Raw genomic sequence first — 25,822 nt, 5'->3', positions numbered from 1 at the left:
AATCTTTAATGGTAACTTAGGGTCTTCATTAATATTGATTACTAGGTAAAACCAAAGTATGTATGTAGAAGTAAATATATATGAAAATAGCACAAAAAGTGGGAGGAAAAGTATTCTGTTGTAAGATTTTTGTGTTATATATGAAATTATTTGAAGATAGATTGTGATAAGTTAAAGTTATATATTGTATAAATCCTAGAAGAACCACTGGAAAATAAAGCAAAACTTAAGGCCAATAAGCTAATAGTGGTGAGAGAATTGAATTATAAAAGTACTCAATCTAAAAGAAGTCAGAAAAGGAAGAAAAACGAACAAAGAATAGTTAGGGCAAATAAAAAACAAATTACAGGAGGGTAGATTTGTACTTAACTATATAGATGAGGTATTGACAAATTATTCCCCATGAACCAAATTTGGCATGTAGCCTGTTTTTGTATGGCCTGTAAGCTAAAAATGACTTTTACTTTTTTCTTAATTATGAAAAATATATGTAACAAAATTTACCATTTTAAACGTTTTAAGCGTACAGTTCAGTGACACTTAAGTAAATTCACATCACCATCACCACCATCCATACCTTTTCATCTTCCCAAACTGAAACTGTCTACCCATTAAACTGTAACTCTCCATTGCCCATCCCCCAAGATCCTGCCAATCACCATTATCTTTTCTGTCTCTATGAGCTGACAACTGTAAGTAACTCATAAAAGTGGAAACATACAATATTTGTCCTTCTTTTGTCTGGTTTATTTCACTTAACATAATGTCTTCAAGATTCTTTCATGTTATAGCAAATATCAGAATTTCATCCCTTTTTAAAAAATATTTTTAGATTTATAGAATAATTGAGCTGATAGCATATAGAATTCCATATACTTACCCCACTCCCACCCCTTAACCCTTTATTCCCACACAAAGTTTGACCTATTATTAATATCTTGTATTAGTGTGGTACATTTGTTAAAATAAATGAGCCAATATTGAAACATTATTATTAGTTATAGTCAGTAATTACATTGTTTTGTTCTTTGTGTTGTACAGTTATAGGGGTTTTGAAAAATGCATAATAACATGTATCCACCATTAGTTTTATACAGAATAGTGTCAGCACCCTGAAAATTCTGTGTTCAACCTATTCGTGTCATACCTCCCTCCCTTGGAATCCTTGGCAACCAATGATATTTTATTGTCTCTATAGTTTTGTCTGTTCCAAAATGTCATAAAGTTGAAATCAACAGTATGTAGCCTTTTCAGACTGGCTTCTTTCACTTACCAATATGCATTTAAGGTTCCTCCATGTCTTTTCATGGCTTGATAGCTCCTTTCTTTTTATAACTAAATAATATTACATTGTATAGATGTACCATAGTTTGTTTATCCATTCACTTATTGAAGACATATTGATGGCTTCCAGTTTTGGGTGATTGTGAATAAAGCTGATATAAACATTCATGCACAGATTTTTGCACAGACATACATTTTCAACTCAGTTGGGTAACTATCTAGGAGCGCAGTTGCTGGCTTGTAAGGTAAGACTATGTTCAGCTTTGTAAGGAATTGTCAACTAAAATGATTGTAGCCATTTTGCAGTCCCACCAGCAATGAATGAGAGTTCTTGTTGCTCCACATCCTCACCAGCATTTGATATTATCAGGTTTTTTTAAATTAATTTTTACTGGAGTATAGTTGCTTTACAATGTTGTGTTAGTTTCTGCTGTACATCATCCCTTTTTATGGCTGAATAATATTCTCTTGTATGTATGTATCAGATTTTTCCAGTTTTAGAGTATTATTAAACACACACAGAGAATGTGTGGTAGACACTATATGTGGCCTACAAAGTTTAAAATGTTTATTTTGTGTGGTCTGTTAGAGAAAGCTTGTTAGTCCTTGATTTTGATAATTACGCTAAATCTAAATGATTTAAATATGCCAATTAAAAGGCAAATATTTTTTGAGTTTTTTTAAAGCAATATTCAAAAATATATTGTGTATGAGAAACCTAATGTAAATATAAAGGCATAGATAATTTAAAAGTTAAAGGATAGAAAAAAATGATATACCTACCATGCAAACATGAATTCAGAGGAAGCTGAGAAGGCTGTATTAATATCAAAGAAGACTGTAGAATAAGTATTATTATCAGGGATAAAAGGGACATTTCCACAAGAATTTGAGTCAATTCATCAAGAAGACATAATAATCCTAAATAACAGCTTCAATAAACTTGAAGCAAAGGAGAAACAGAAATTCACAATTATATTATATTCAGAGATTCAGTACTTCTCTCGGTAATGAATAAGAGAAGTAGACTGAAAATCAATAAGGATGCAGAAGACTTCAGCCACAAAATCAACCAGTTTTGTTTTTGTTGACATTGATAGAACACTCCACTCAGAAGTAGCCAAATACACTTGATGGAGAAATGTTTTTGACTGTATTCAACTTTGATTCATGATAAAAACCTTCCATCAAACTTTTTCAATCTCTGATTACAGGCTCTAAAAAATAACAAAATTTTAAAATCCCACAAGGCTAATAATATTTAGTGGTGAAATATTGAATGCTTTTTTTTTTTTTTGGTAAAATCCAGTATATGACAAGAATTTCCACTCTCACTACCTCTATTTAGTGTTTTTAATTGAGAGTCTAGCTAGAACAATAAGGCAAGGGGAAAAAAAGTCATAGAGCTTGGAAAGGAAGAAGTCAAACTATCTTTACTTGCAGATGATATGATTATATAGAAATTTCTAAGAAATTTACAAGGAATTTTTAGGATATCAGGTCAATATACAGATATCAAATGTATTTCTATATATTAGCAAAAACAATTGGGAAATATGATTTTTAAAACAATATCATTTATAGTAGTATCATAAAACCGAATCCTTAGGAATAAGAGTAATAAGCAAGACACTGAAAACTACAAAGCATTGTTAAGAGACTGTAAACAAGAATTAAATGTAGTGGTATAGCATGTTAATTGATTGGAAGATTCAATATTGTGAAGATGTTTATTCTCCCCAAATTGATCTGTAGATTAAATATGATCTCCATTAAAATTCCACCAGGCCTTTTTTTATTTGTAGCATATGACAGATTAAAATATTTATGGAAATGAAAGGGGCATAGAATAGTCAAAACTGTGGTGGAAAAGAAGAGCAAAGTTAAAGGGCTTACACTACCTGATCTCAGGATTTAGTGTAAAGCCACAGTAATCAAGGAAGTGTGGTATTGGCACAAGGATTGACATATAATTAAGTGAAACAGAAGAGTCTAGAATGCAGACTCACATATATATGACAATTATTTTCAACAAGGTGCCCAGGTAATTCAATGAGGAAAAAAGTCTTTCAGTAAGTCGTTTAGGAACAACTGGATATCCATATGGAAAAAATAATAAACACCAATCCTTGCTTCACACCATACACAAAAATTAATTCTAGATAGGTCATAAATATAAATGGTAAAACTTATTTAATTACTAGAGAAGACATAGATAATCTTTGTGACTTTGCATTATGCAAAGATTTCATTGATAGGAATCAAAAGGCATGAATCATAGAAGAAAATTGGAATGATTGTGACTACATTAAAACTTTTGCTCTTCAAAAGACACTATTAATAAAATGAAGAGGCAAGCCACAGACTTGGACAAAATATTTTAAATGTATTGCAAGGGAGAAATAGAAATTCACAATTATATTCAGAGATTCAGTACTTTTTCTCTCTTGGTAATGAATTTCTCGTTTGCAATAAATGCATGAAAAGATGCTCAAATCATTAGTCATTTAGGGAAACACAAACTAAAACCACAATGAGATATCACTACACAGCCAGTGAAATGCTTAAAATTTAAAAGACTATCAGTACCAAATATTGGTGAGGATGTGGAATAAATGGAACTCTTACACATTGCAGTTTGAATGCAAAATGGTAGAGCCAATTGGGAAACAGTTTAGAAAGATAAATTGTATCCCTACAGTAGAATACAGATTAACAAAAAGTAACAAACTTCTGATAGATGCAAAAACATAGTTGAACCTCAGAAGCATTTGCAGGAAGTAAAAGATGCCAGATACAAAGGACTATATACTGTATGAGTCCATTTATATGATATCCTGTAAAAGGCATAACTATAGTGAAGGAAAGCAGATCAGTGGTTGGCCTGTGGCAAAACTTGTGGGAGACCAAGGGACATGAGAAAACTTTAGGGGAATGGAGACATTCTATATCTCCTTTGTGGTGGTGGTTACAGAACTATATGCATTTGTCAAAACTCATTGAAGGGTACATCAAAGTGGCTGGATTTTATTGTCTACAAATTATACCACAATAAAGAGGATTTTTAAAATGGAGGACTTAATTGTAATCCTCTAACTAACCATTATGGGAAGGCACTCTGAATTCCCCCTAGCACTGATTGGCTTCTAATACCTCTGTTACTGCTACCTGGTAAGCCTTGGGTGGTCTGTCTTTGCACATGTACAGCTAACTCTTGGTCACAGACTCATTGGGGTCCTCCACACAGACTTTGGAGGCCCCGTTCTCTGCACAGCTTTCTCCTTTTCAGTGCCCTGCCCCACCATTTCCAGCCACTTCAGCTGCCTCAAATCCTTCACTTCAAACTTCACACTTCAGCTCCCTCCTCAGCTCAGATGACTGTTTTGGCCTGCTTAGACTCTAGTTCTTGTTCACAGAAATAATGTGACATGCTTTAATTAGAAGAGTTCTAAAATGCTGGACAGTTAGTGACATCTTGTAATATCGGCAATTCTTTTATTTCCTTAATGTTAAAACAGAAAATACGGTTTGAGTTCATGGTCTGTAAACCCAGAAGTCTCACTGCCTTGCCAGTTAGGTTTGGGTCACATTGAGATCCCTCTGCAACAATTATTTTGCCCATTAATCAACAAAAATGTTTAAGGTAATATACTGTGTTTCAAGCTTTGTGTTGCTAGGCACTGCAGGTACGAAGGTAAAAGAGACAGTACCTGCTCTCTCAGGGAGCTCACAGTTCATAATATCTGAACAGATAAATACAATACAGTATACACGATAGAAGCAAAGTGTGTTGTAGAAATATTTAGTAGGAACACTTAGGCTAATCTACATGCATGGATGTGTGTATTTGGGAGGAGGGTGGATACATTTGGGGGGTAGGTGATGAATACAACTGAGAAGGCTAGGAGAGAGTTAATGTGAAATGTTTATATTTTAAATCCTATTGGATAAAACTAGGAATTCCAATCTAAGGAGCAGAGCAAAAAAGTAAAGTAATGCCGTTGTTATACAACTTAGAAACTTCTTCAATCTGGGAAAGAATTCGAATGTGTGAGGTTAAATTTTAGAAATCATGTTATCTGCTGCATATTTGTGTTTTAAACTATATTGGAAATGTAAATATTTTCAGGCACAAGAGCCATTCTAGGTCTGCCAGTCTTTCTTCTCCTAAGTTCTTACATCCGGCCGGACCCACTAATTGAGGCCAACTTTTATTCTAAGCAAAGTTGAAAACCAAATGGACTGCTACAAATTCTATCCACTGAGAAGAGTTTCCTTTTTTCTTATCTTTCAGGGCCACCTCTGAAAGATTATAAAGATTATAATCCTATATAATACCAGAAAATTCCAGTTCTGCTGGTTTGGGGCATATCATTAGACATCATTTTTTAACCCTCAGTTAAGTAGTCGTAGCATACTTTGAGACTGTGCATGCAGGTGAAGCAAGATACGGCAGGAGTAACTATCATACCTCCCTGTGCCTTCAGAGCCTACTTAGTCCTCATGCAAGATCTGCCAATTCCCCTTGATGGTGGAGTACAGCTTGACATTCGTAACTCAATAGCTAGGTGATCACATGCCATCTGCTTCATACTGGACAGGTTGGATCACGTTGCTACCTGGTGTCCCTTGATCTTCCAGTTAGTCTCTGTTTGACACTAATATTTGGTCAGGAGCTGTTTCTCAACAACAAACCACTTTTCATTTCACTTGTGGAAGTGAGTATGATCTTTTATCAAAACCTAAGAGTCAAGAAATGAGAGGCAATGAATTGATTTTTGACTCAGAAAGTAGATGTGCTGAGTAAGATTGTACTGTTAGAAAGTCAGTAGCTACATGCGAAGTATGGTTTGAATCAGGAATTATTTCAAGCTACCAGGGAAATAAAGTAAGAAAGATTAGGGTTTCAAGGCATGGTGCAAAAGTAATCTGAACTGTGTCTTCTAATAAAATGTGTTTGGAGATACGAAAACATCATAATTAAAAATATCTAAAGGCCTCCAATGCAATTCTACCATCAGAACTTCTCAATGATACTTTTTTTTTTTTTAATTTTATTTATTTATTTATTTATGGCTGTGTTGGGTCTTCGTTTCTGTGCGTGGGCTTTCTCTAGTTGTGGCAAGCGGGGGCCACTCTTCATCGCGGTGCGCAGGCCTCTCACTGTCGCGGCCTCTCCTGTTGCGGAGCACAAGCTCCAGACGTGCAGGCTCAGTAGTTGTGGCTCACAGGCCTAGTTGCTCTGCGGCATGTGGGATCTTCCCAGACCAGGGCTCGAACCTGTGTCCCCTGCATCGGCAGACAGACTCTCAACCACTGTGCCACCAGGGAAGCCCTCAAAGATACTTTTAAGCATCATGACCTACTGCAGACATTTGAAGACCATTTGGTTTGCTGAGTCTTAAAGGTTATGTGTAGCGCTTATGCTTCTGTACCTGGATCATCTGGAGAGACTTGTCTTGCTCTGGGTGCTACTCAAAGCTAATACCTTTTTATTTTACCTTATAAATGGATCAGAGCTATACATTCAGTTATGGAACATGCTGCTCTCAAAGTTTAAAGTGGCCAACCAAACTTTTTGTCTCCTTCTTAGTTGGAGGCAGACAAGGGGTAGCAAATTCTCTTTGACTTTGAGAGGAATATTCTAGCATACCCTGGATCCTCAAGAACTTTATTGAGGAGGCAAGCCCTGTGTTTTCTTAAGATTTAGTCCTCACTTCTGTTACACATGTATATTTACCAAGAAACTTCATCTGTCAACTCTTCTACTCTTACAAATCCTAATAGATTGCTGTCTTCTAGAGCAGGATCAAGGAGATGGAGCGTGGAATGTGGAGGCAGCCAAAGTCTCTGCAAAAGCAGATCACGGCATAGAGCAAGAATATTTTATTATGTTTCCCTGAAGCAGGGCAGTAGACGTATCTATCCTTACCACATGTAAATAACCTGGTGCTTTAGTTCTCTCTGGATTATTATGAAGGGAAAAGCATTTGCTAAATTAAAGCTACATATCAAATACCAAGGCTGTGTTAATTTGCTCAGTAAGGAGGCTGCATCTGGAGTGGCACCTCCAGTTAAGTCATCCTCTAATTAACTTTATGATAATCTGCCATTAATTTTCAAGCCTATTAATTTTTGTAGAGGCCAAACTAGTGAAGGCAGTCACCAAACCTGCAATTCTCAAGTCTCTGACTGAGACTAATCTCTGCTTTACCCTTGGGATGTCTTGTTGCTGGAGAAAGGAAACTGCAGTGTTTCCAATTGTCCCTTCCTGTAACATATAGACGCTGCTTGGAAAGCCAAAGTGTGGATTCTGCCAATTGCTCAGAGTACACATTCTAACTGTAAACCCAAGAACTGGAAAAAGAGCAGCAAGCTGATTTCTGAAATTTACTCTTAGATATTTGATATTATCTGATGCTATTATATGTGGAATTGGTTTTAAATTTCACTTTCTAATTGTTCATTGTGTGTATGTGGAGATTCAATTGATTTTTTAAATATTAATCTTGTATCCAGTGTCCTTACTAAATATGCTCACTAACTCTAATAGCTTATCTCTAAATTATTTTGAGATTTCTACATCACAGTCATCATCTAAGAGTAGTGACAGTTCTATTTCTTTCTTTCCAATTCCTTTACATCTTCTTTTTCTCACCTTATTACACTGGCTAGGACCTCCAGTGCATTGCTGAATAGAGGTGGTGATAAAAGGCATCCTTGTCTCATTCCTGATCTCAGGGGTAAAGTTTTCAACATTTCACCAGTAAATTTGTTGTTTGCTATAGGACTTTCGAAGATACCCTTTATGAGTTAAAATAAATTGCCTTCAATTCCTTGTTTGCACAGAGATTTTTTATCATGAATGGATAATTAATTTCATCAAATCCTTTTTAAAATCTTTACTTTAAAATAATCCAGAAAGGATGTGTGTGGAAAATGGAAGGCATAAATTATATACATTTTTAATAATTATTATTACATTATACATTTTTATAATTATTAAAGCTGGATAAGTAAAAAAACCAAATTCTTACAATTATCACATTACTTTTATTCTTTAAATGCAGTGAATTTGATAGATTAATTTTCTAATGTTAAATCCATCTTGCATTTATAGAACAACTTTACAGTCCTTTTTACCACCTTGAGTCATTTGAGGGTAAATGGCTTTCTGATCTGATGCTTCTTTACCCCCAAATACATTAGTGTATATTTTTTACAAGTAAGAATATTCTCTTACATAACTGTAATCCAACCATCAAAAGTAAGACATTAATACTGATATATTTTTAACATTTAATTCTTGGAACCCACTCAAGGTCAACAGTTGTCCAAATAATGTGCATTATAAAAGGATCTGGTTCAAAATCATGCCTTGCATTTAGTTACCATGTCTTATTAGTCTCCCTCGGTCTAGAACAGTTCTTCGGTCATTCCCTTTTGGAGATTACACTTGTTTTTTAGAATATCTGAGTTTGTCTGATATTCCTCACAATTAGATTCAGGTAATGCATCTCTAGCTGGAAGTGGTACCATATTCCTCTCATTGCGTCTTATCAGGTAATGCACAATTTTGATTTATCCCGTTACTCAGAATGTTCAGTTTGATCTCGTCATTAAGGAGGTGTGTACCAGGCTTCTCTACTAAGTTACTCTTGATAATTAAGTCCTTTGTCAGAATGTATTTCTAACTACATAAATGACGTATTTCTCAAAATTCTTTCAGTTTATTCTTATATTTATATCTAGATGGATTCATGGTTTCCTCTTTTTCTCAATGTCTTATAATCGGTTACTATAATTATTTATTTTGAAGCTCAAATTGTTAGTGGGATTTGGTCAGTGTGAACCCCTTCAAGCTGGTTTCTTTGTCCTTTTGACACGACCCCATCATTCTTTGAGTGTGTCCTTAACTCTCAACACAAGAAGCTTGTCTAGGCTTGTCTTGTATTTTCCTTTTCTCAGCCCTGGAATTAGCCATTTCTTCATGGAGTCATGGTTCCTTTTAGTGAAGAACTGATTGAAAAGCCAAGATCTGGGCAATAGGTATGCTCATTGCTATCAAAGTGTTGTTCTTAAGCCCTCTCAGCAGATAGAGCTAGTATACTCAGGAATGTGTGTGTGTGTACACACATTATATGCATATTTACACTATAGTTCTACCTATTACTAACAACCTGAGTTCACACTGATATCTTTTCATTCTAATCCAACACCACAGAATTTATTCTAGTGTTTTCCCTTTCCATATTTGTAACTCCCTTTTCAAACACTGAAAGAACTGACTCGCATTAACCATTATATATTGTTTAATCACCACCACACCACTCCCCATCACTCTGCACACATCCCCCTTTCACCCCATTTACGTTCCAGTATCACATACAGCCTTTTCCACTCCTGGATGTCCTTGTAACCCTCAGAACATGGACTCTGACAGCCCAGGCCAGCTTGCCCGACATTGAATGTCCTCATCATCCTACCTAAGCTCTGACTTCCTGCTTGGGTTCTGACCCCATACTGCAGGACTTCCCCTTTTCCCACTTGGACTCAGACAGCGCACTCTAGGCTCTCCTCACACGTGGATACCCTCCCCATCCGGCTGAGGTTCTGGTTTGCCTGTGTCAGGCCACCTGTTTGTGTGGATGCCCTCCTCAGCCTTCCTGGGCTTGACAGCCCACACCAGTGCCCCCTCCATGGCTCTGATCCTACTCAGGCTCTGGCTCCCCTTCCCTCGGTGTAGACACACTCCTCACTCTGTTTGGGCTCTGTTGCCCCAGACTAGGCTTCCTGTCCATGGGGAACCTTCTTATCCTGCTGAGGCTCCGGTTCCCTATGCTGGGCCTTTCTCATCCAGATTGGGTTCCATCATGCTGCATGGTGCTGCCCCATGTATGGATGTCCTCTTTGCCCCCCTTGTGCTCTGACACCTCACTTCTGGCCTCTCCCTGAATGAAGGCCCTCCTCGCCCGACTTGTGCTCTGACATACGGCTCCGGGCCACGGCGGCTTCTTGTGCCACCACCAGGGCAGACCACTGCCTGCCTCTGCCCCACTGAAGAGCTTTAGGACTGATAAGTTTCCAAAAAGAGAAGAACAAAGGGAAAGCTTGCTATCTTTTTAATGTCTAAAGGATTTGAAATGATGTCCTCCTTTTTACTCTTGATATTAATAATTTATGCCATCTCTCTTTTGTTCCTGACTAGTCTCTTCTAGCAGTTTATTAATTTTATTAGTGTTCTCAGTGAATTTTATTTTGGTTTGCTGATGCTTTCTATTGTATGCGTGTTTTCTCTTTTTGATTTCTGCTCCTAATTTCATTCCTCCTACTTTGTTTGAGTTTCACTTGTATGTTTTTAAAATTTTTAACGTCTTGAAATGGGTACTTAGATCATTGTTTTCAGCCTTCATCTCTCCCCTGCCCTCCCTGGCATATGCATTTAAGCCTGTAAATATCCTTCTTAGCCACATTCCACAAGTATTTCTTTTTGTTGTTGTTAGTTTCTGCTTTATAACAAAGTGAATCAGCTATACATATACGTATGTTCCCATACCTCTTCCCTCTTGCATCTCCCTCCCTCCCACTCTCCCTATCTCACCCTTCTAGCTGGTCACAAAGCACCGAGCTGATCTCCCTGTGCTACACGACTGCTTCCCACTAGCTATCTATTTTACATTTGGTAGTGTTTATATGTCCATATATACACTACTGCTCTCTCACTTTTCCACAAATATTTCTGTGGATTATTTTTAATATCATTATTTTCAATATGTTTTCTAATTTCTATTGTGATTTCTTTTTTAATCCATGGGTAATTTAGAAGTTCATCTTAATTTCTTGTTATTTTATCTAGACATCTATAGATTTTTTTAGTTATATTTTTGATTGTGATTTCTAGTTTAATTCCACTGTGGTTAGATAACATCCTTTTTACACTTCCAGTTTTGAGAAGTGTGTTGAGCCTTAGTTTATTACCCAGTGTATGATCAATTTCGGCAAGTTTCCCCAGGCATTTGAAAAGAAATGTGAATTCTACAGATGTTGAATATTCACCACTTTTTAGAGCTGCAGTTCCCAAACTCTGAAAACCACTGTCTTAAAACATGATGTTAAGAACCACAGGTCATATTCCTGATATGCACGCATCCTGTTTCTTTCTAGAGTAGGAAGATACTTTGTCTTATTTTGTAGGTACCGTGCAATATGCAAATGGCAAATTAAAATGCCTAAAATATATTCATGCATGAACCCTTTTATGGATATATCATTTCCATAAAATAGGGTATGAAATTTGGTTGTAAAATGAGGGATAAAGTAATAGTAGGGCATCGTCATCATTTTGGTGTTTGATAGTCCCACAAAAAATTTCTTCCCAAGGCTGGATGTTTACAGTGTAATTTAACAACTCCGACATAACTTGTGTTATTTTATAAAAACAATTGTCTTAAAATGTTTGCAATAGCAATTCATTTTAAGCCAACTCTTAGTTATCACACTGTATAGACAATATAAAGCAGTTATCAACTAGAGAAAAAAGATATTATTGCAAAAGTTAAAAAAGGAGAAATCCTCATAACTATCTTTTTTATGAAATTTAGATTCCAGATACATTTGGTGTTCTTCACTTTGAGAAGTAAAGTGCAAGAGTAAACTGAAAAGGAAAGAGAAAAGTGTGTTAATATTATTTTCAAAGCTTTGAGGATTTATACAATAATATATAATTATATAAACCTACATATATACAATTTATATATTCCAATGTTTATATATATTATATATATATATCTCATTTATATGTTCCAAAATATTTTACATATTCCAATTCACAGCTTTAAAATTGTCTCTCTCAAATCCAGAAACAATATTGAAGTCTACCCATGGAACCTACTTAGCACCTTTAAATATCACTAAACTTCTTTGGAGTAACTTGTGCCTTGGTCTTTGGAGCACATTTACACTAAATCTAAATGAGAGCCAGACGACTGGAGCTCAGCTGTGTAAGTCCCATAGTTGGTGGCAACTAGGCAGGGACCTGATACATTAAAAGTAAACCAAAGGAAGTAAGGTATAACATAATCACCAGACAGAAATTGTATCGTGCTGTCCACATAAAAAGTTCAGAGAAGGATTATTAAAGTGGAAAAAGAGCTACAGAAAGAGAAGATATTTTAATAAAAATGAAAACTGAAATCAACTGCCAGACTGATGTATAAGGAGGGCAAGGATCCTTTATCTTTCTCCTGCCTGGAATCTTTAGGCACCTACTTTTTTGTTTTGTTTTGTTTAATGTGTGTGTATTTTTATACTCCCATTAGTGTATTTTGGAACGGAAATATTGAGTCTTTTTTACTTTTCCAGTTTTATTGAGGTTTAATTGACATACAACTTTGTATTATTCCAAGGTGTACAACATACTGGTTTGATATATGTAAATATTGCAAAATGATTATCACAGTAAGTTTAGTTAACATCAGTCACTTCACGTAGTTACAAATTTTTTCTTCTGATAAGAACTTTTATCTACTTTTATTCTACTCAACAAATTTTAAATATACAATACAGTAGTAGTAACTGTAGTCCCTGTGCTATACATTACATCCCCAGGACTTATTTATCTTATAACTGGAAGTTTGTACCTTTGGACCACCTTCACCCTTTCCCCCCCACCCTCATCCCTGCCTTTTTTTGCCAACCACCACTGTTCTCCGTATCTATGAATTCAGTTTTTTTAGATATAAGTGACATCATACAGTATTTATCTTTCTCTTTCTGACTTATTTCACTTTGCACAATGACCTCAAGGTCCATCCCTGTTGTCACAAATGGTAGGATTTCCTTCATTTTTATGGCTGAATAATTGTCTGTTGTGTGTATATACCACATTATCTTTATCCGTTCATTCGCTGATGGACACTTAAGTTGTTTCCATGTCTTAGCTATTATAAATAATACTTCAGTGAATATGGGAGTGCACATATCTTTTCAAGATAGTGATTTCATTTCCTTCAGATAAATACCCAGAAGTGGAAATGCTGGATCATATGGTAGTTCTATTTTTAATTTTTTTGAGGAATCTCCATATTGTTTTCCATAGTACCTTCAACAGTTCACACTCCTACCAACAGTGCACAAGGATTCCCTTTTCTCCACATCCTAGCCAGCACCTATTATCTCTTGTCTTTTTGATAATAACCATTCTGACAGGTGTGAGTTGATAGCTCATTGTGGTTGATTTGCATTTCTCTGATGATTAGTGGTTTGAACACCTTTTCATGTACATATTGGCCATTTGGATATCTTCTTTGGAAAAAGAAAGGTTTTACCAAAGACATTTTTTAGTTTCTCAACCCATTTTTTAATCAGATTGTTTTTTCACTGAGTTGTGTGAGTTCTTTATGTATTTTGGATATTAACACCTTATCAATATATGATTTGCAAATATTTTCCACCATTCTGTAGGTCCTTTTAATTTTCTTGATTGTTTGCAGTGCAGAAGCTGGTTAGTTTGACGTAATCCTTCTTGTTTATTTTTGCTTTTGTTGCCTTTGCTTTTGGTGTCAGATCAAAAATATTGTTAAGAACAATGTCAAGGAGCTTACCCACTATGTTTTCTTCTAGGAGTTTTATGGTTTCAGGTCTTATGTTTTGAGTTGATTTATGTATATGATGTCAGACAGTAGTTCAATTTCATTATTTTGCATGTGGCCGTTCAGTTTTCCCACCACCATATATTGAAGAGACTGTCCTCTCCCCACTGTATATTCTTGGCTCCTCTGTCATAAATTAATTGACCATACATGTGTGGGTTTATTTATGGGCTCTCTATTCTGTTCTCTTGATCTATGTGTCTGCTCTTTTGCCAGTACCATACTGTTTTGATTACTATAGCTTTGTAATACACTTTCAAATCAGGATGTGTGATACTCTTTTTCAAAATTGCTTTGGCTATTTGGAATCTTCTGTGTTTCCATACAAATTTTAGAATTTTTCATTCTATTTCTATGAAAAAAAATGCCATTGGAATATTGATAGTGATTGCATTGAATCTGTAGATTGCTTTGGGTAGTATGAACATTTTAACAATATTCTTCCAATCCATGAGCACAGAATATCTTTCCATTTTTATTTGTGTCTTCAACTCCTTTCATCAGTGTCTTACGGTTTTTAGTGTACAGGTCTTTTCACCTCCTTGGTTAAATTTATTCCTTGTATTTTATTCTTTTTAATGCAATTGTAAATGGGATTTTTTTCCCTTAATTTCTTTTTATGATAATTCACTGTTAGTTGATAAAAACACAACTGATTTTTTTATATTGATTTTGTATCCACCAACTTTACTGATTATGTTTATTAGCTCTAACAGTTTTTTGGTGGACTCCTGATGGTTTTCTGTATATAATATTATGTCATCTGCAAATAGAGACAGTTTTACTTCTTCCTTTCCAATTTGGATGTCTTTTTTTTTTCTTGCCTAATTGCTCTAGCTAGGACTTCCAGGACCATGTTGAATAAAAGCAGTGAGAGTCAGCATCCTTGTCTTGTTCCCAGTCTTAGAGGAAAAGCTTTCAGCTTTTCACTGTTGAGTATGATGTTAGCTGTGGGCTTTTCATGTATGGATTTTATTACGTTGATGTATGTTCCCTCTGTACCCAGTTTGTTGAGGGTTTTTATCATGAATGAATGTTGAATTTTGCAAAATGCTTTTTCTGTATCTATTGAAATGATATTATTTTTATATTTCATTTTGTTAACGTTTTTTATTACATTGATTGGTTTTCATATGTTGAACCATCCCCTGGAATAACTCCTACTTGATGATGATGTATGATCCTCCTAATATATTCTTGAATTCAGTTTATAATATTTCTTGAGGACTTTTGCATCTGTATCATCAGGAATATTGGCCTGTAATTTTCTTTTTTTGTAGTGTCCTTGTCTGGCCTTTGGGTAATGCTGGCCTCCTAAAACGAGTTTGCCAGTGTTCCCTCCTCACCTGTGTTTTATAAGAGTTTGAGAAGGACTGGTATTAATTCTTCTTTAAGTGTTTGATAGAATTCACCAATGAAGCCATCTGATCCTTTACTTTTGTTTGTTGGGAAGTTGATTACTGATTCAATATCCTTACTAGTAATTGGTTTATTCAGATTTTCTATTTCTTCATGATTCGGTCTTGGTAGATTGTATGTTTCTTGGAATTTATCCATTTCTTCCAGGTTGTCCAATTTGTTGGTATATAATTTTTCATACTAACCTCTTATGATCCTTTTTATATGTGGTATCAATTGTAATTTCTCTTCTTTCATTTCTAATTTGAGTCTTCTCTCTTTTTTTTTCTTGGTGAGTGGCATCTACTCTTTTCCATATAGATATGAACAGTGAAATGGATCCCATCCTTAGCTTCAATTTGATGGCTTCTGATTAATCTAAACCATTTATGGTAATCACATTCCCCCTACCACAGATGGGTTTAGAAATAGACATGTGACCCAGTTCTGTCCAGTGAGATCTGTGGGGTAATATGCTGAGAGACTTCTTGGAAAGATCATCTCTCTTTTTGAAAAAATTAAGGTAAAGGAAAAGATGGCATGCTGATTCTTAGAACCACTACATTGGGAATTTTTTGATTGACTTCATGGTACAGTAAGTATTTAGATATTACAATTTAACTTATAATTCAATGGCTGATTAAATATACATTTTAAAGGGAGAGAAGATGTTGTTTTAGTGATTTAAAAACTATCAGTAGAGAATATATTTAGAAACAACAGAAAATTCAAATATCGGGTTTTGTTGTGTTTTTTGTTTTTTGGCCATGCCGCGAGGCATGTGGGATCTTAGTTCCCAGACCAGGGATCGAATCCATGCCCCCTGCAGTGGAAGCACAGAGTCTTAACCACTGGACTGCCAGGGAAGTCCCTGTTTTTGTTAACAAAGAGGGATTTATTTGTCTCAGGCATCAAGAAGTTTGGAGATAGCTACTTAGTGACTTTTCAGATGCTTCTTCATTATTCTTAGTTTTCATTCTCATGCTTGTTACTTCATGGTTACAAGATGAGTACAGCACCTCCAAGCAGGAGGAGGGGGAAAGGCCAGTGGACAAAAGGGGCATGCCAGTTGAGTCTGCCTGCTTTTGTCAGGAAAACAAAAGTTTTCCTGGAAGCCCTGTTCTGAAATCTGGTTTATTGTGTTTTATTAGCTACTATTTGCAATCCATCTATTTTATCTTCTCAAATTCAGCTTCAACTATATTAAGTCATTAACTTTTCTACTTTGTGCTTATGTTTTCTAAAGTGGGTATGTTAGACTCAGTAGGTGAGACATTTAATTTCTTTTTACAAAATTAGGGCTTCTGAGCAAATATGTAAATCTATGCTAAGTTCAATATTTTTCATTTGAACCAGACATTGTAGTAATTTTTCAAATGAGTTTTATAGTTCTTATGTAAAGTTTTTCTAAGGAAGAACAGAAGACCTATTGAACATTTGAACTGAACTCCATTATAAGAATTACAATACAAACTACCTTTTTTCAGAGTCCCTTTTGAGAAAGGAGAGTCACAGTCCATTAAAGGAAGAAATGAGCAGTGTTTAAATTTAACATCTGTTATTGTGTCCAGGATTTATCTACACAGACTTAGCTATTCCTAAGTTGTATACTGAACTCTATTTCCTTACATACCCTCCTGTCCCCACCTCTATCCTGTTCACAGACATGTTTATTCTCAGTTATTTAGATAAATCATTACAGTAAAAGTTAAAAGCATAATTTAAGAGAGGAAGAAAATGTAGTTTCAAATTAACTGCTGGAGGTGGAGATGTGTGCTATGGACAAGGTGGAGCCACACTTTAGAAGGAATACAGATTCAGGGTGTGGTGGAGCAGGGTGTGGCCTCTTTATAGTGCAGACGGGGTGGAATTCAGACTTCAGGCTTTGCTGGGTATGGGGGAATTAGGCCTCCATTCAGAGTGCACCCATTCCAGGATTCTGGATCTAGGATAGATGTGGAAAAATAGTTTCCGACTCTGCTAAGATGAATGCTAGTTTAAGTTCATCTCAGTAATTGAAGACAATAAATGAGGTTTATATTTGTTTCACCTACCATACTTTTACTATTGTGGCTAGAGAGGTCACAGATCATAAGGGAATAAATGAAGTTTGTATGCTCTAGGATTGTTTTGAAAGAAAGACCTAAATAAATCATCAATTTCACTAGTATTTTTTGCTCTCCCATTTTTATAGTATAAAACAGGGTCTCGTTATATAACTTTTACTTTTCCTGATCTTATTATGCAGGAGGAGAGGAATGGGAAACCAGATTATTTGATTTCTGCATCTGAACTAGGGAAGAAGACAACTCATTAGTAAATCTGGTAGTTAACTTTGCCACAGAATTTTAATCCAGTTTTTTTGAGTTATTACAATTATTGTGGACTGTACTGCATGTCGAGGCTAATTGGAAACAGTGACCAGATTCTTAATCATTATCAGGAAACTGCATTCAGAGAATGAGAAGAACACCCCCACTGGATGAATTGCAGCCACCACCATATCAGGATGACAGTGGTTCTCCCCATCTCTCATGTACACCCTCAGAAATTGGGGACAGTAAATGTGAATTTTCCCACTGCAGCAACAGTCCAAGATGCTCATATAACAAGTGTCCAAGTGAAGGAAGCACAGGTCATGAAATAGAAAGTTTTCATAATAAAGGATATGAAGAAGATGTTCCAAGTGACAGCACTGCAGTCCTGAGCCCTGAAGTAAGTAAAAGCACATAGAATTTTCAAAATGAATGTTATTTGGAAGATAATAATCCTGTGCTTATCTTCTTGGTCAGAAGGTTTTATCACTGTCTTGTCCTTTATGGCTTATGGTACCAGTTTCTATTTTTATCCAGCAGATTTTTCAGGGCTGTCCCAACCATCCTTCAACTCCCTTTCAAAAGAGGACAGGTAGATAAAAATGAGAGCAATATGCAAGATATTGAGAAGTATCTTGCCTCAGGGTTCAACCTCTGTAGGGGTTTAAAAATTTTTTTTTAACATTTTACATAAAACATTCTGGAATTACCCATTTCTTTTATCTTAAGGTTCCTATTTATGTTTGTTTATTTTTAAAATTATTTTATTTGGATATTTTTACTATTGAGAGGTGACCCTTTAATGTTTTACAAGCCTTTCAGAATAATGTCTGCATTTCCATACCATGGAATATGGAAGGGATAAGTGATGCTCAGCTTTACTAATGAAATTTGAATTCATGGTATCATGCATTCAGAGTGGTTGGTTGGTTGTGTTTTAAGTTATTTCCTTTTTTTGGAGCAAAAAATATGAAAACAACAACAAAAATAGGTGTGTTATACTTTTGAAGTCTTTCCATGTTCTAAAAAGGATTTGTTTTAATCTTTCAATGATGTTAAAAACTATAAAGGTAATCTAGAGGTTTTCATTAGGCAGTATTTACTTTTAGGTTTCCTTTTTTTCTAGATGGCAAGTTTTTACAACTTTTGTCCCAGACAACATTTCATGATACTGCAGTGTGTCAGTGTTCTTACTAGGTGAATTTTTACCTACTGCCAAAATTAAATAATGAAAGTACAGCTCTGAATAGAATTTCCTCAAAGTTTTTCTTATATAATTTCTAGGAACACTTTTTATCTGTTACTACTCTTCTACTATTTCTAATATTATTATATAGTATCTAACTTATCTAACTTAGAAGGAAATTCTGCATTGGTATTATAAATTTAACATAGTAGTATTTCATCATTTTCTACAAAGACTATTTCTCCATGTTTTGTACCTGAGCAAATTTGAGATAACTATTTTATAGATTTGCAAGCTATATAGATAGCCAATACATAAACAGTGAAACCTGGATTGTGGAACTAACAACAACAATAATAGCTATCACCAGTTGTGCCAAGAACTTTTCTATAAGCTTTACATAGCTCATTTAACTCTAACAACCTCATCTTCAGAAAGTTATTTCCATTTTAGAAATGAAAACATTAAGACTCAGAGAATTAAGCAAGTTGCCCGGGTATAAGTAGCTCTTAAACAGTAGAACTGTAATTCAAAGCCAGGTCTGCCTGACTGCAAAAACAGTGGTCTTAACAACTATGCTCTACTGCCCCTCTTGACATGAATCACTGTGTGCGAAATTACTTTGAAGCATTGGTACCCTCCAAGTACACCACCAGGCAAGCTATCCCCGAGGACTCACAGACCAAATTAAGATGCTCAGGTTACACTTGTGTGTGTGTGTGTGTGCATGCATGTGTGTATGTGTGTTTTAAGCTATTTCAAATATAAAGCAAGAAGGAAGAGGAGCAAGATAAGGTAGGAGAACACACTTAGGATAGGATGCCCTTAGGTACAGGTGGTGAGACAACAAACACCGTGAATCCTGGTTTATATAATGTCCTTATATTCAGTCTTACTCTTTCTGCTCCATCAGCATTCCCTAATTACAGCACGGTAACAAGGACAAAAGTTGAGATTTGAACAAGGGTGCCAGGGGCCCAAAACACATACTTGTTTTATGGGAGAGATGCAGGGGCAAGTACTCCTGGCCACAAGTGAAACTTGCAGTTCGTCTACTAAATAGACATAGATTTTATCTGCATTTCTTGAATAGAACACGTGGGTGACAGAGCTGTCAGCCCAGAGGTGACATGATCACAGCTTGGCCTTTCCATCCCTTTCCATAGATAATAGTCGTTTGTTCTATCTTATTTTCTGTTTATTCCGTCTTTGACATATCTTAACAAGTTATTAACTTAGTTATTACATATATTTACCACATCTTCTGAATTCTGCCTGTGTCTCTCAAGTTACTTCCTTACTTATTACCTGTAGTTAACAGAACCTGTGAGTTTTGCCCATATTTCAGAAGCTTGCTGTGTTAACACTTCTTATTGAGTCTCCTCCATCCTGCTTGTTTTTGTGTCTTCTACAGCGAAATATGTTCAAACTACAGCAAATGCATGTCACATAAATATTTAGGTGCTGATAGCCTGTGTTAGTGTAAAACTCATTCTTCTGTTTTTTCAAGTTTACTTTGCTTCCTACCATTCCTTTAATAGATATTATTTATCAAATAGAAGATTCTTACCTTCCTATTGGTTTAATCCAGGATCCAGCTATTTTAGAACCTATCCTCCTACACAGTTGAACTGGGAGAGGAGTGAGGAGGGTTCAGAAGGATTCCCTGGCAAGGAGTTCATTAACTGTATTGATGACCTGTTGCTGGCTAAAGATTATTGAAAACTTTGACTCAGAACCTTGAAAAGAGGGATTATTTTCTAATTATCTGTTTGTAGAATACAAATAGTAGCTTTTATCTGTAAAAGTCCCACCCTTTTAACCCTCAGTTTCACAAGGAATGCCCAGGGGGAAAAAAAAAAAAGGGAGGCACCAAGAGAAACAAAATTCAGAAATAGTTATCCGAGACCATATAAAAAATTTTATTGCCTTGAAAATTAGCTGTCATTACACTGTTTTAGAAAATATTTAATTGAAAAATAAATTAATGTAATTAATCATTTAATTAGCAATTATGAAGTGGCATGCATTAAAACATTTTGTTCTAAACTGTCAATTTAACAGAGTAAGAATATTTTTACCCTGATGTAATCATATTGCATAAAAAACTGAATTATTCCATGAGAGTTTGTTCCTACTCCTAAAGTATTCTTCTTCACTTGTCATCTTTTCTTCCATACACCATATACAAAATTGAGTCATCGTAGGTAGACATGTAAGATCTATGAGGTCAAAGGCTTGTGTCTTTTTGGTTCTCTGCTGCATCCCCCACCCAAAATATGTCCTGGCACATAGTAGGTGCAATAGTTAGGCACATGTTAAGCTGCTGTAACAAGGAGACAAGTACAATGGCAAATACAGATACAAAACCACAGAAGATTGATTGTCTTTCACTTAACAATACTCCTGGGTGAGTAGGTGACTTTGCTCTACATCATCATCCAGGGCCCAGTTCCTGCTTTTAGTCACTCTTCTGTCCCCTAGGGTGTTGTCCTAATCCACATGGTCCAAGCTGACCCACACATCCTATCTGTGTATCTGCCTGTGGGAAGAGTGAGAGATAGAGAGTGAAGAGCACGTAATTTTTTCTACAAACCCGATCTGGATGTTTCATACTGAACTCTGTTTCTCTCCCTTTGGCTAGAGCAGAGTTTCATTGCTATATCAGTTGTAAGGAAGACTTCAAAGTAAAGTTTCTTGCCAGACAATGTGTTTCTGGCTAAAACCCAGGTAGTTTTTTTGAGGCATGCGAAAAGGGAAGACCAAGAGTCAGTAGTAGTGCCTACTACAGTACGCATTAAATAAAAGTTCAGAAAAATTCGGAAAATTATAAAATTGGCCCACATTTTAAAATGAAAAACACTTAATATTTATTAAAATATTTGAAGGGGTGAGGTGGTATAGCTGGAAAGTCAGAGACCTGAATTTGGCACTGTTAGTCACTAGCTGAAACTCCTATTACATTCCAGATAGTTAGACTAGCAGGAACTTTAGACAGTTCCAGGCAAAAGAGATACAGTTTCTTTTAATCTTACAATTAAAATATATAGTTTCATGCTTTCTTGAACTTTTGGAATATGTATTCTGCCATTTTCAACAGTAATTAGTATTAGAAAATAATACGTAGTTTTAAATTCTGGTTAAAAATTGAAGTAGTGTGTGTGTGTGTTATGGAAAATAAATATTTGGCTGCAAGTATTTTGAGGCCTTTGTGTTTATACTTTCATATTTTACACTTCCATTGATTTTCAAGCCTAAATGTGTTAGCATTCTATTACAGATGGGGGCATTTGAAACAAATCTGAAAATGGTACCAAATTTTTCAGTAGCATTATACATACTTTCATTTATGTTCTCTTTCTCTCCAGCCTAATATTGAGCTGTCAGTTGTTTTGTTTATAATGTTACAAATGTAGTAATTTTTTTTGCAAAAGGAGCAGAAATTCTACATGGAAGTATATATTTTCGTTTCTCATAATAAAAACGTATATCCAACTTTCTCAAAATTGTGATGGTGGATATTAAATTCTATGTCTTTATTATAATAAGTTTTTGAGTTTAACTTAACACTTACATTACTTTGTCCCCATAGAGTATCTTTTGATTGTAGTTGGCTGTTAATTATTATTACTTTCTTTATGATAGCAAATAAAAACAGTTTTCATATCATTCTTCTAAAGAAATATCAGATACTTATTTACATGCTAGATTAAATAATAGAGTTAAAAATTGAAAACATTTAAATTTGCTTTTCTTAGGATATGTCAGCTCAAGGATCATCTTCACAGCTTCCTAAACCTTTTGATCCTGAGCCAGAAGCTAAATATGGCACACTGGATGTGACTTTTGACTATGACTCACAAGAACAGAAGCTTCTGGTAACAGTGACAGCTGTCACAGATATCCCAACATATAACAGGACAGGTGGCAACTCATGGCAAGTACACCTTGTTCTTCTACCTATAAAGAAACAGAGAGCAAAAACCAGCATCCAAAGAGGACCATGCCCTGTCTTCACAGAAACATTCAAATTAATCATGTTGAATCTGAGATGATTGGAAATTATGCAGTTCGGTTTAGACTGTATGGTATACATCGCATGAAAAAAGAAAAGATTGTGGGGGAAAAGATTTTTTATTTAACAAAACTGAATCTTCAAGGGAAAATGTCATTACCTGTGATATTGGAACCTTCTTACAATCATTCTGTGAGTATCTGATCAAATAGCCCAAATACAGTTTATGTCATGGTATATAATATACACAATTTTTAAAATCTGTGATCAACCCAACAACTTTCTCAGCCTATTTTTTACATAGTAATCATACCTACAAAATTTCTAAGTCCTAAATAGGTAGGTATAACTTTCTGTCATCTATAAAAGTAGCCCTTGAAGATTATGTATGATTTATTTTATGTATTTTATTTTATCTTCACAGAGTCTGGCCTGATGTCTTACATATTTATTCCTTTGTTAAACATTTATTACAGATTGCTTATGATAATCATCTGAACTCCTTATAGAATTTATTGTTTTCTTTCAGGTTAAAACTAGGTGATACTTTAACAGCTATCTAGCCCATATCTTATTTGATATACTGCAGAAATTATTTGCTTTTATAGAATTTGTGCTGCTGCCTAGGTCATAACTGATTATCCTTCCAGAACTGCTATGAAATTATTTTTAAAGCTTCAAAAAGAACTCTGCCCTTGTTATACTTTCCACTTTTTTTTTCTTTTAAACAAAGATTTTGCAGTGTTTCTGAGAGAATACTTCTGTTTAGTCCTATGAGCTATTCTCCCTTTTCTCTTTTTTCCTCCAGGTACTGATCACACACAAGTGTCTCTCCCTCACTGTCTGTCTGTCATCTCTCTCTCCATATTTTTAACTAAAGTCCTGCAAGGCATTGCAAATCGCAGGAGAGTTGCACTGTTTATTTAAACCAGGGAGATACACTATGCCACATAGTTATTTAGATTATGAGAGAATCTGTGATATGCTGGAAATATAGATTTTGAATTATATTTATTCCTCTCATAATTGAATAAGAAGCATTTTTACACGTAAATATACAGATTTGGAGTAGACTTATATATTAACATAAAGGTATAATATTTTAGAGTTGTTTTTAAGCCTTTAAGTGTATTAAGCACAAGTGCAAGGTTAGAGTCTCACTGAATGTATGCCAGGCAGCATTCGATCTTATAGGACCTTCATTCCCAATAGAACCATACCATTTTAGCTAGATGATTTCAGCATCTTTAAAAACCAAAAGGTGATAATAAATATAGTACATCCCTATGGGTTTTAATATAATGTTTATCCTTTATTGGGTAAATTGATAACTTGTTTTAATTTTACATTTAGAATTACTGTTTAGGGAAAATGTCTTTTTTTAAATGATATCAGCAGTTTATCCGAGGAGAGGCAAAAAAAGTGCAAGCACTGTTTCAGAGGGAAGAAGATAACTTTTAATAAAATTGAATATTCTATAATTCTTGCTATGATTTTAAACTTTCTCATTGTTGGTTTGAGTGATCACTAGTTAATCTGTGGAAAATGCATCCTTATATATAGAAATACCTGATTTATATTAGAAGAGAATGACTGTATCATCAAGAGGTATGTATTTTGTGTTTCTTTATTTGCTCTGAGTTATCTGTTCCCAATTCTGTATTAATTATCTTCTTTTCACAAAGAAATGAAGCCATACAAAATAATATGTTTTTTTCCCTCTGGTCGAACTAAATGAATTCTATCCACACCTACATCACATGTGTTGGCTTATGGGGTTTTTTTTCGTTTTTTTTAACATCTTTATTGGAGTATAATTGCTTTACAGTGGTATGGTAGTTTCTGCTTTATACAGAGTGAATCAGCTATACATATACTCCCTTGTCTCCTCCCTCTTGCGTCTCCCTCCCACCCTCCCTATCCCACCCCTCTAGGTGGTCACAAAGCACCGAGCTGATCTCCCTTGTGCTATGCAACCTGCTTCCCACTAGCTATCTGTTTTACATTTTGCAGTGTATATATGTCCATGCCACTCTCTTCACTTTGTCCCAGCTTACCCTTCCCCCTCCCTGCGTCCTCAAGTCCATCTCTGCGTCTGCGTCTTTATTCCTGTCCTGCCCCTAGATTCTTCAGAACCATTTATTTTATTTTATTTTATTAGAATCCATATATATGTGTTAGCATACAGTATTTGTTTTTCTCTTTCTGACTTACTTCACTCTGTATGACAGACTCTAGGTCCATCCACCTCACTACAAATAACTCAATTTCGTTTCCTTTTTATGGCTGAATAATATTCCATTGTATATATGTGCCACATCTTCTTTATCCATTCATCTGTCGATGGACCATGTGTTGGCTTATGTTTGATTCTGTATTTCTATATGTCTGACAACCAGTACAATAAATTTCTGTGGAGTGTTCAGAAAAAGAAAAAAGTGCTAAATAGATAGCTTCTAAGACACATTTAAATCTGAACAAAACTATTTATCTTCTGCTCTTAGAGAATTTTTTCTCTGCATTGCCATGCTTCTCAGAGTTAGTGCATGTGTTGAATTGTTGCTCTGTCTTGGCCTTCTTTCTTTCTCCACCTGCCTCAAAATCTCATTGCTTGTTTTTTGGCTTCTGTTTCAAAAACAACTAGTGTCAAAAACAGCTAGTGTATGACAGTTGTGAGGTTAAGACTCATAATTCTGTCTATCAGCTGTCTTGTCGTAAAATAAAATACTAAAAGAATGTATGTGTTCTGTCTGTGCTGTAGTGTTAATGTTCTCTTTGCTTAGGTGTTGATATTAACTGTATAGAGAAATTATGTGATTTGTGGATTACTTAGGTGATTTTAGCTCTAATTTTGTAAGATGTAATAATATATGAGTGAGAGGTACTTTCATAATTAAACATTTATTCTTATAGCTTTGAATAATTACTTCTTCTTCTTGCAAGAATATTAGCCTTTTGGCAAGGGAAAGTTTTA

The 25,822-nt window shown here is 35.2% G+C and overlaps 1 protein-coding gene across 1 annotated transcript in view; it reads left to right on the top strand.

Moving 5' to 3' along the window:
- The window catches only part of SYT14 (synaptotagmin 14), a 224,702-nt gene that overhangs the window by 133,175 nt on the left and 65,705 nt on the right, over positions 1-25,822 (top strand). The window contains 3 exon segments of the mRNA XM_032644387.1: positions 17,776-18,047; positions 22,592-22,862; positions 22,865-23,040. Of these exon segments, the coding sequence (XP_032500278.1) occupies positions 17,776-18,047; positions 22,592-22,862; positions 22,865-23,040 (719 nt within the window).

This window comes from Phocoena sinus, chromosome 1, assembly GCF_008692025.1.
Source record: "Phocoena sinus isolate mPhoSin1 chromosome 1, mPhoSin1.pri, whole genome shotgun sequence".
Taxonomy (NCBI): domain Eukaryota; kingdom Metazoa; phylum Chordata; class Mammalia; order Artiodactyla; family Phocoenidae; genus Phocoena; species Phocoena sinus.
This window is presented reverse-complemented; position numbering and strand designations above follow the sequence as displayed.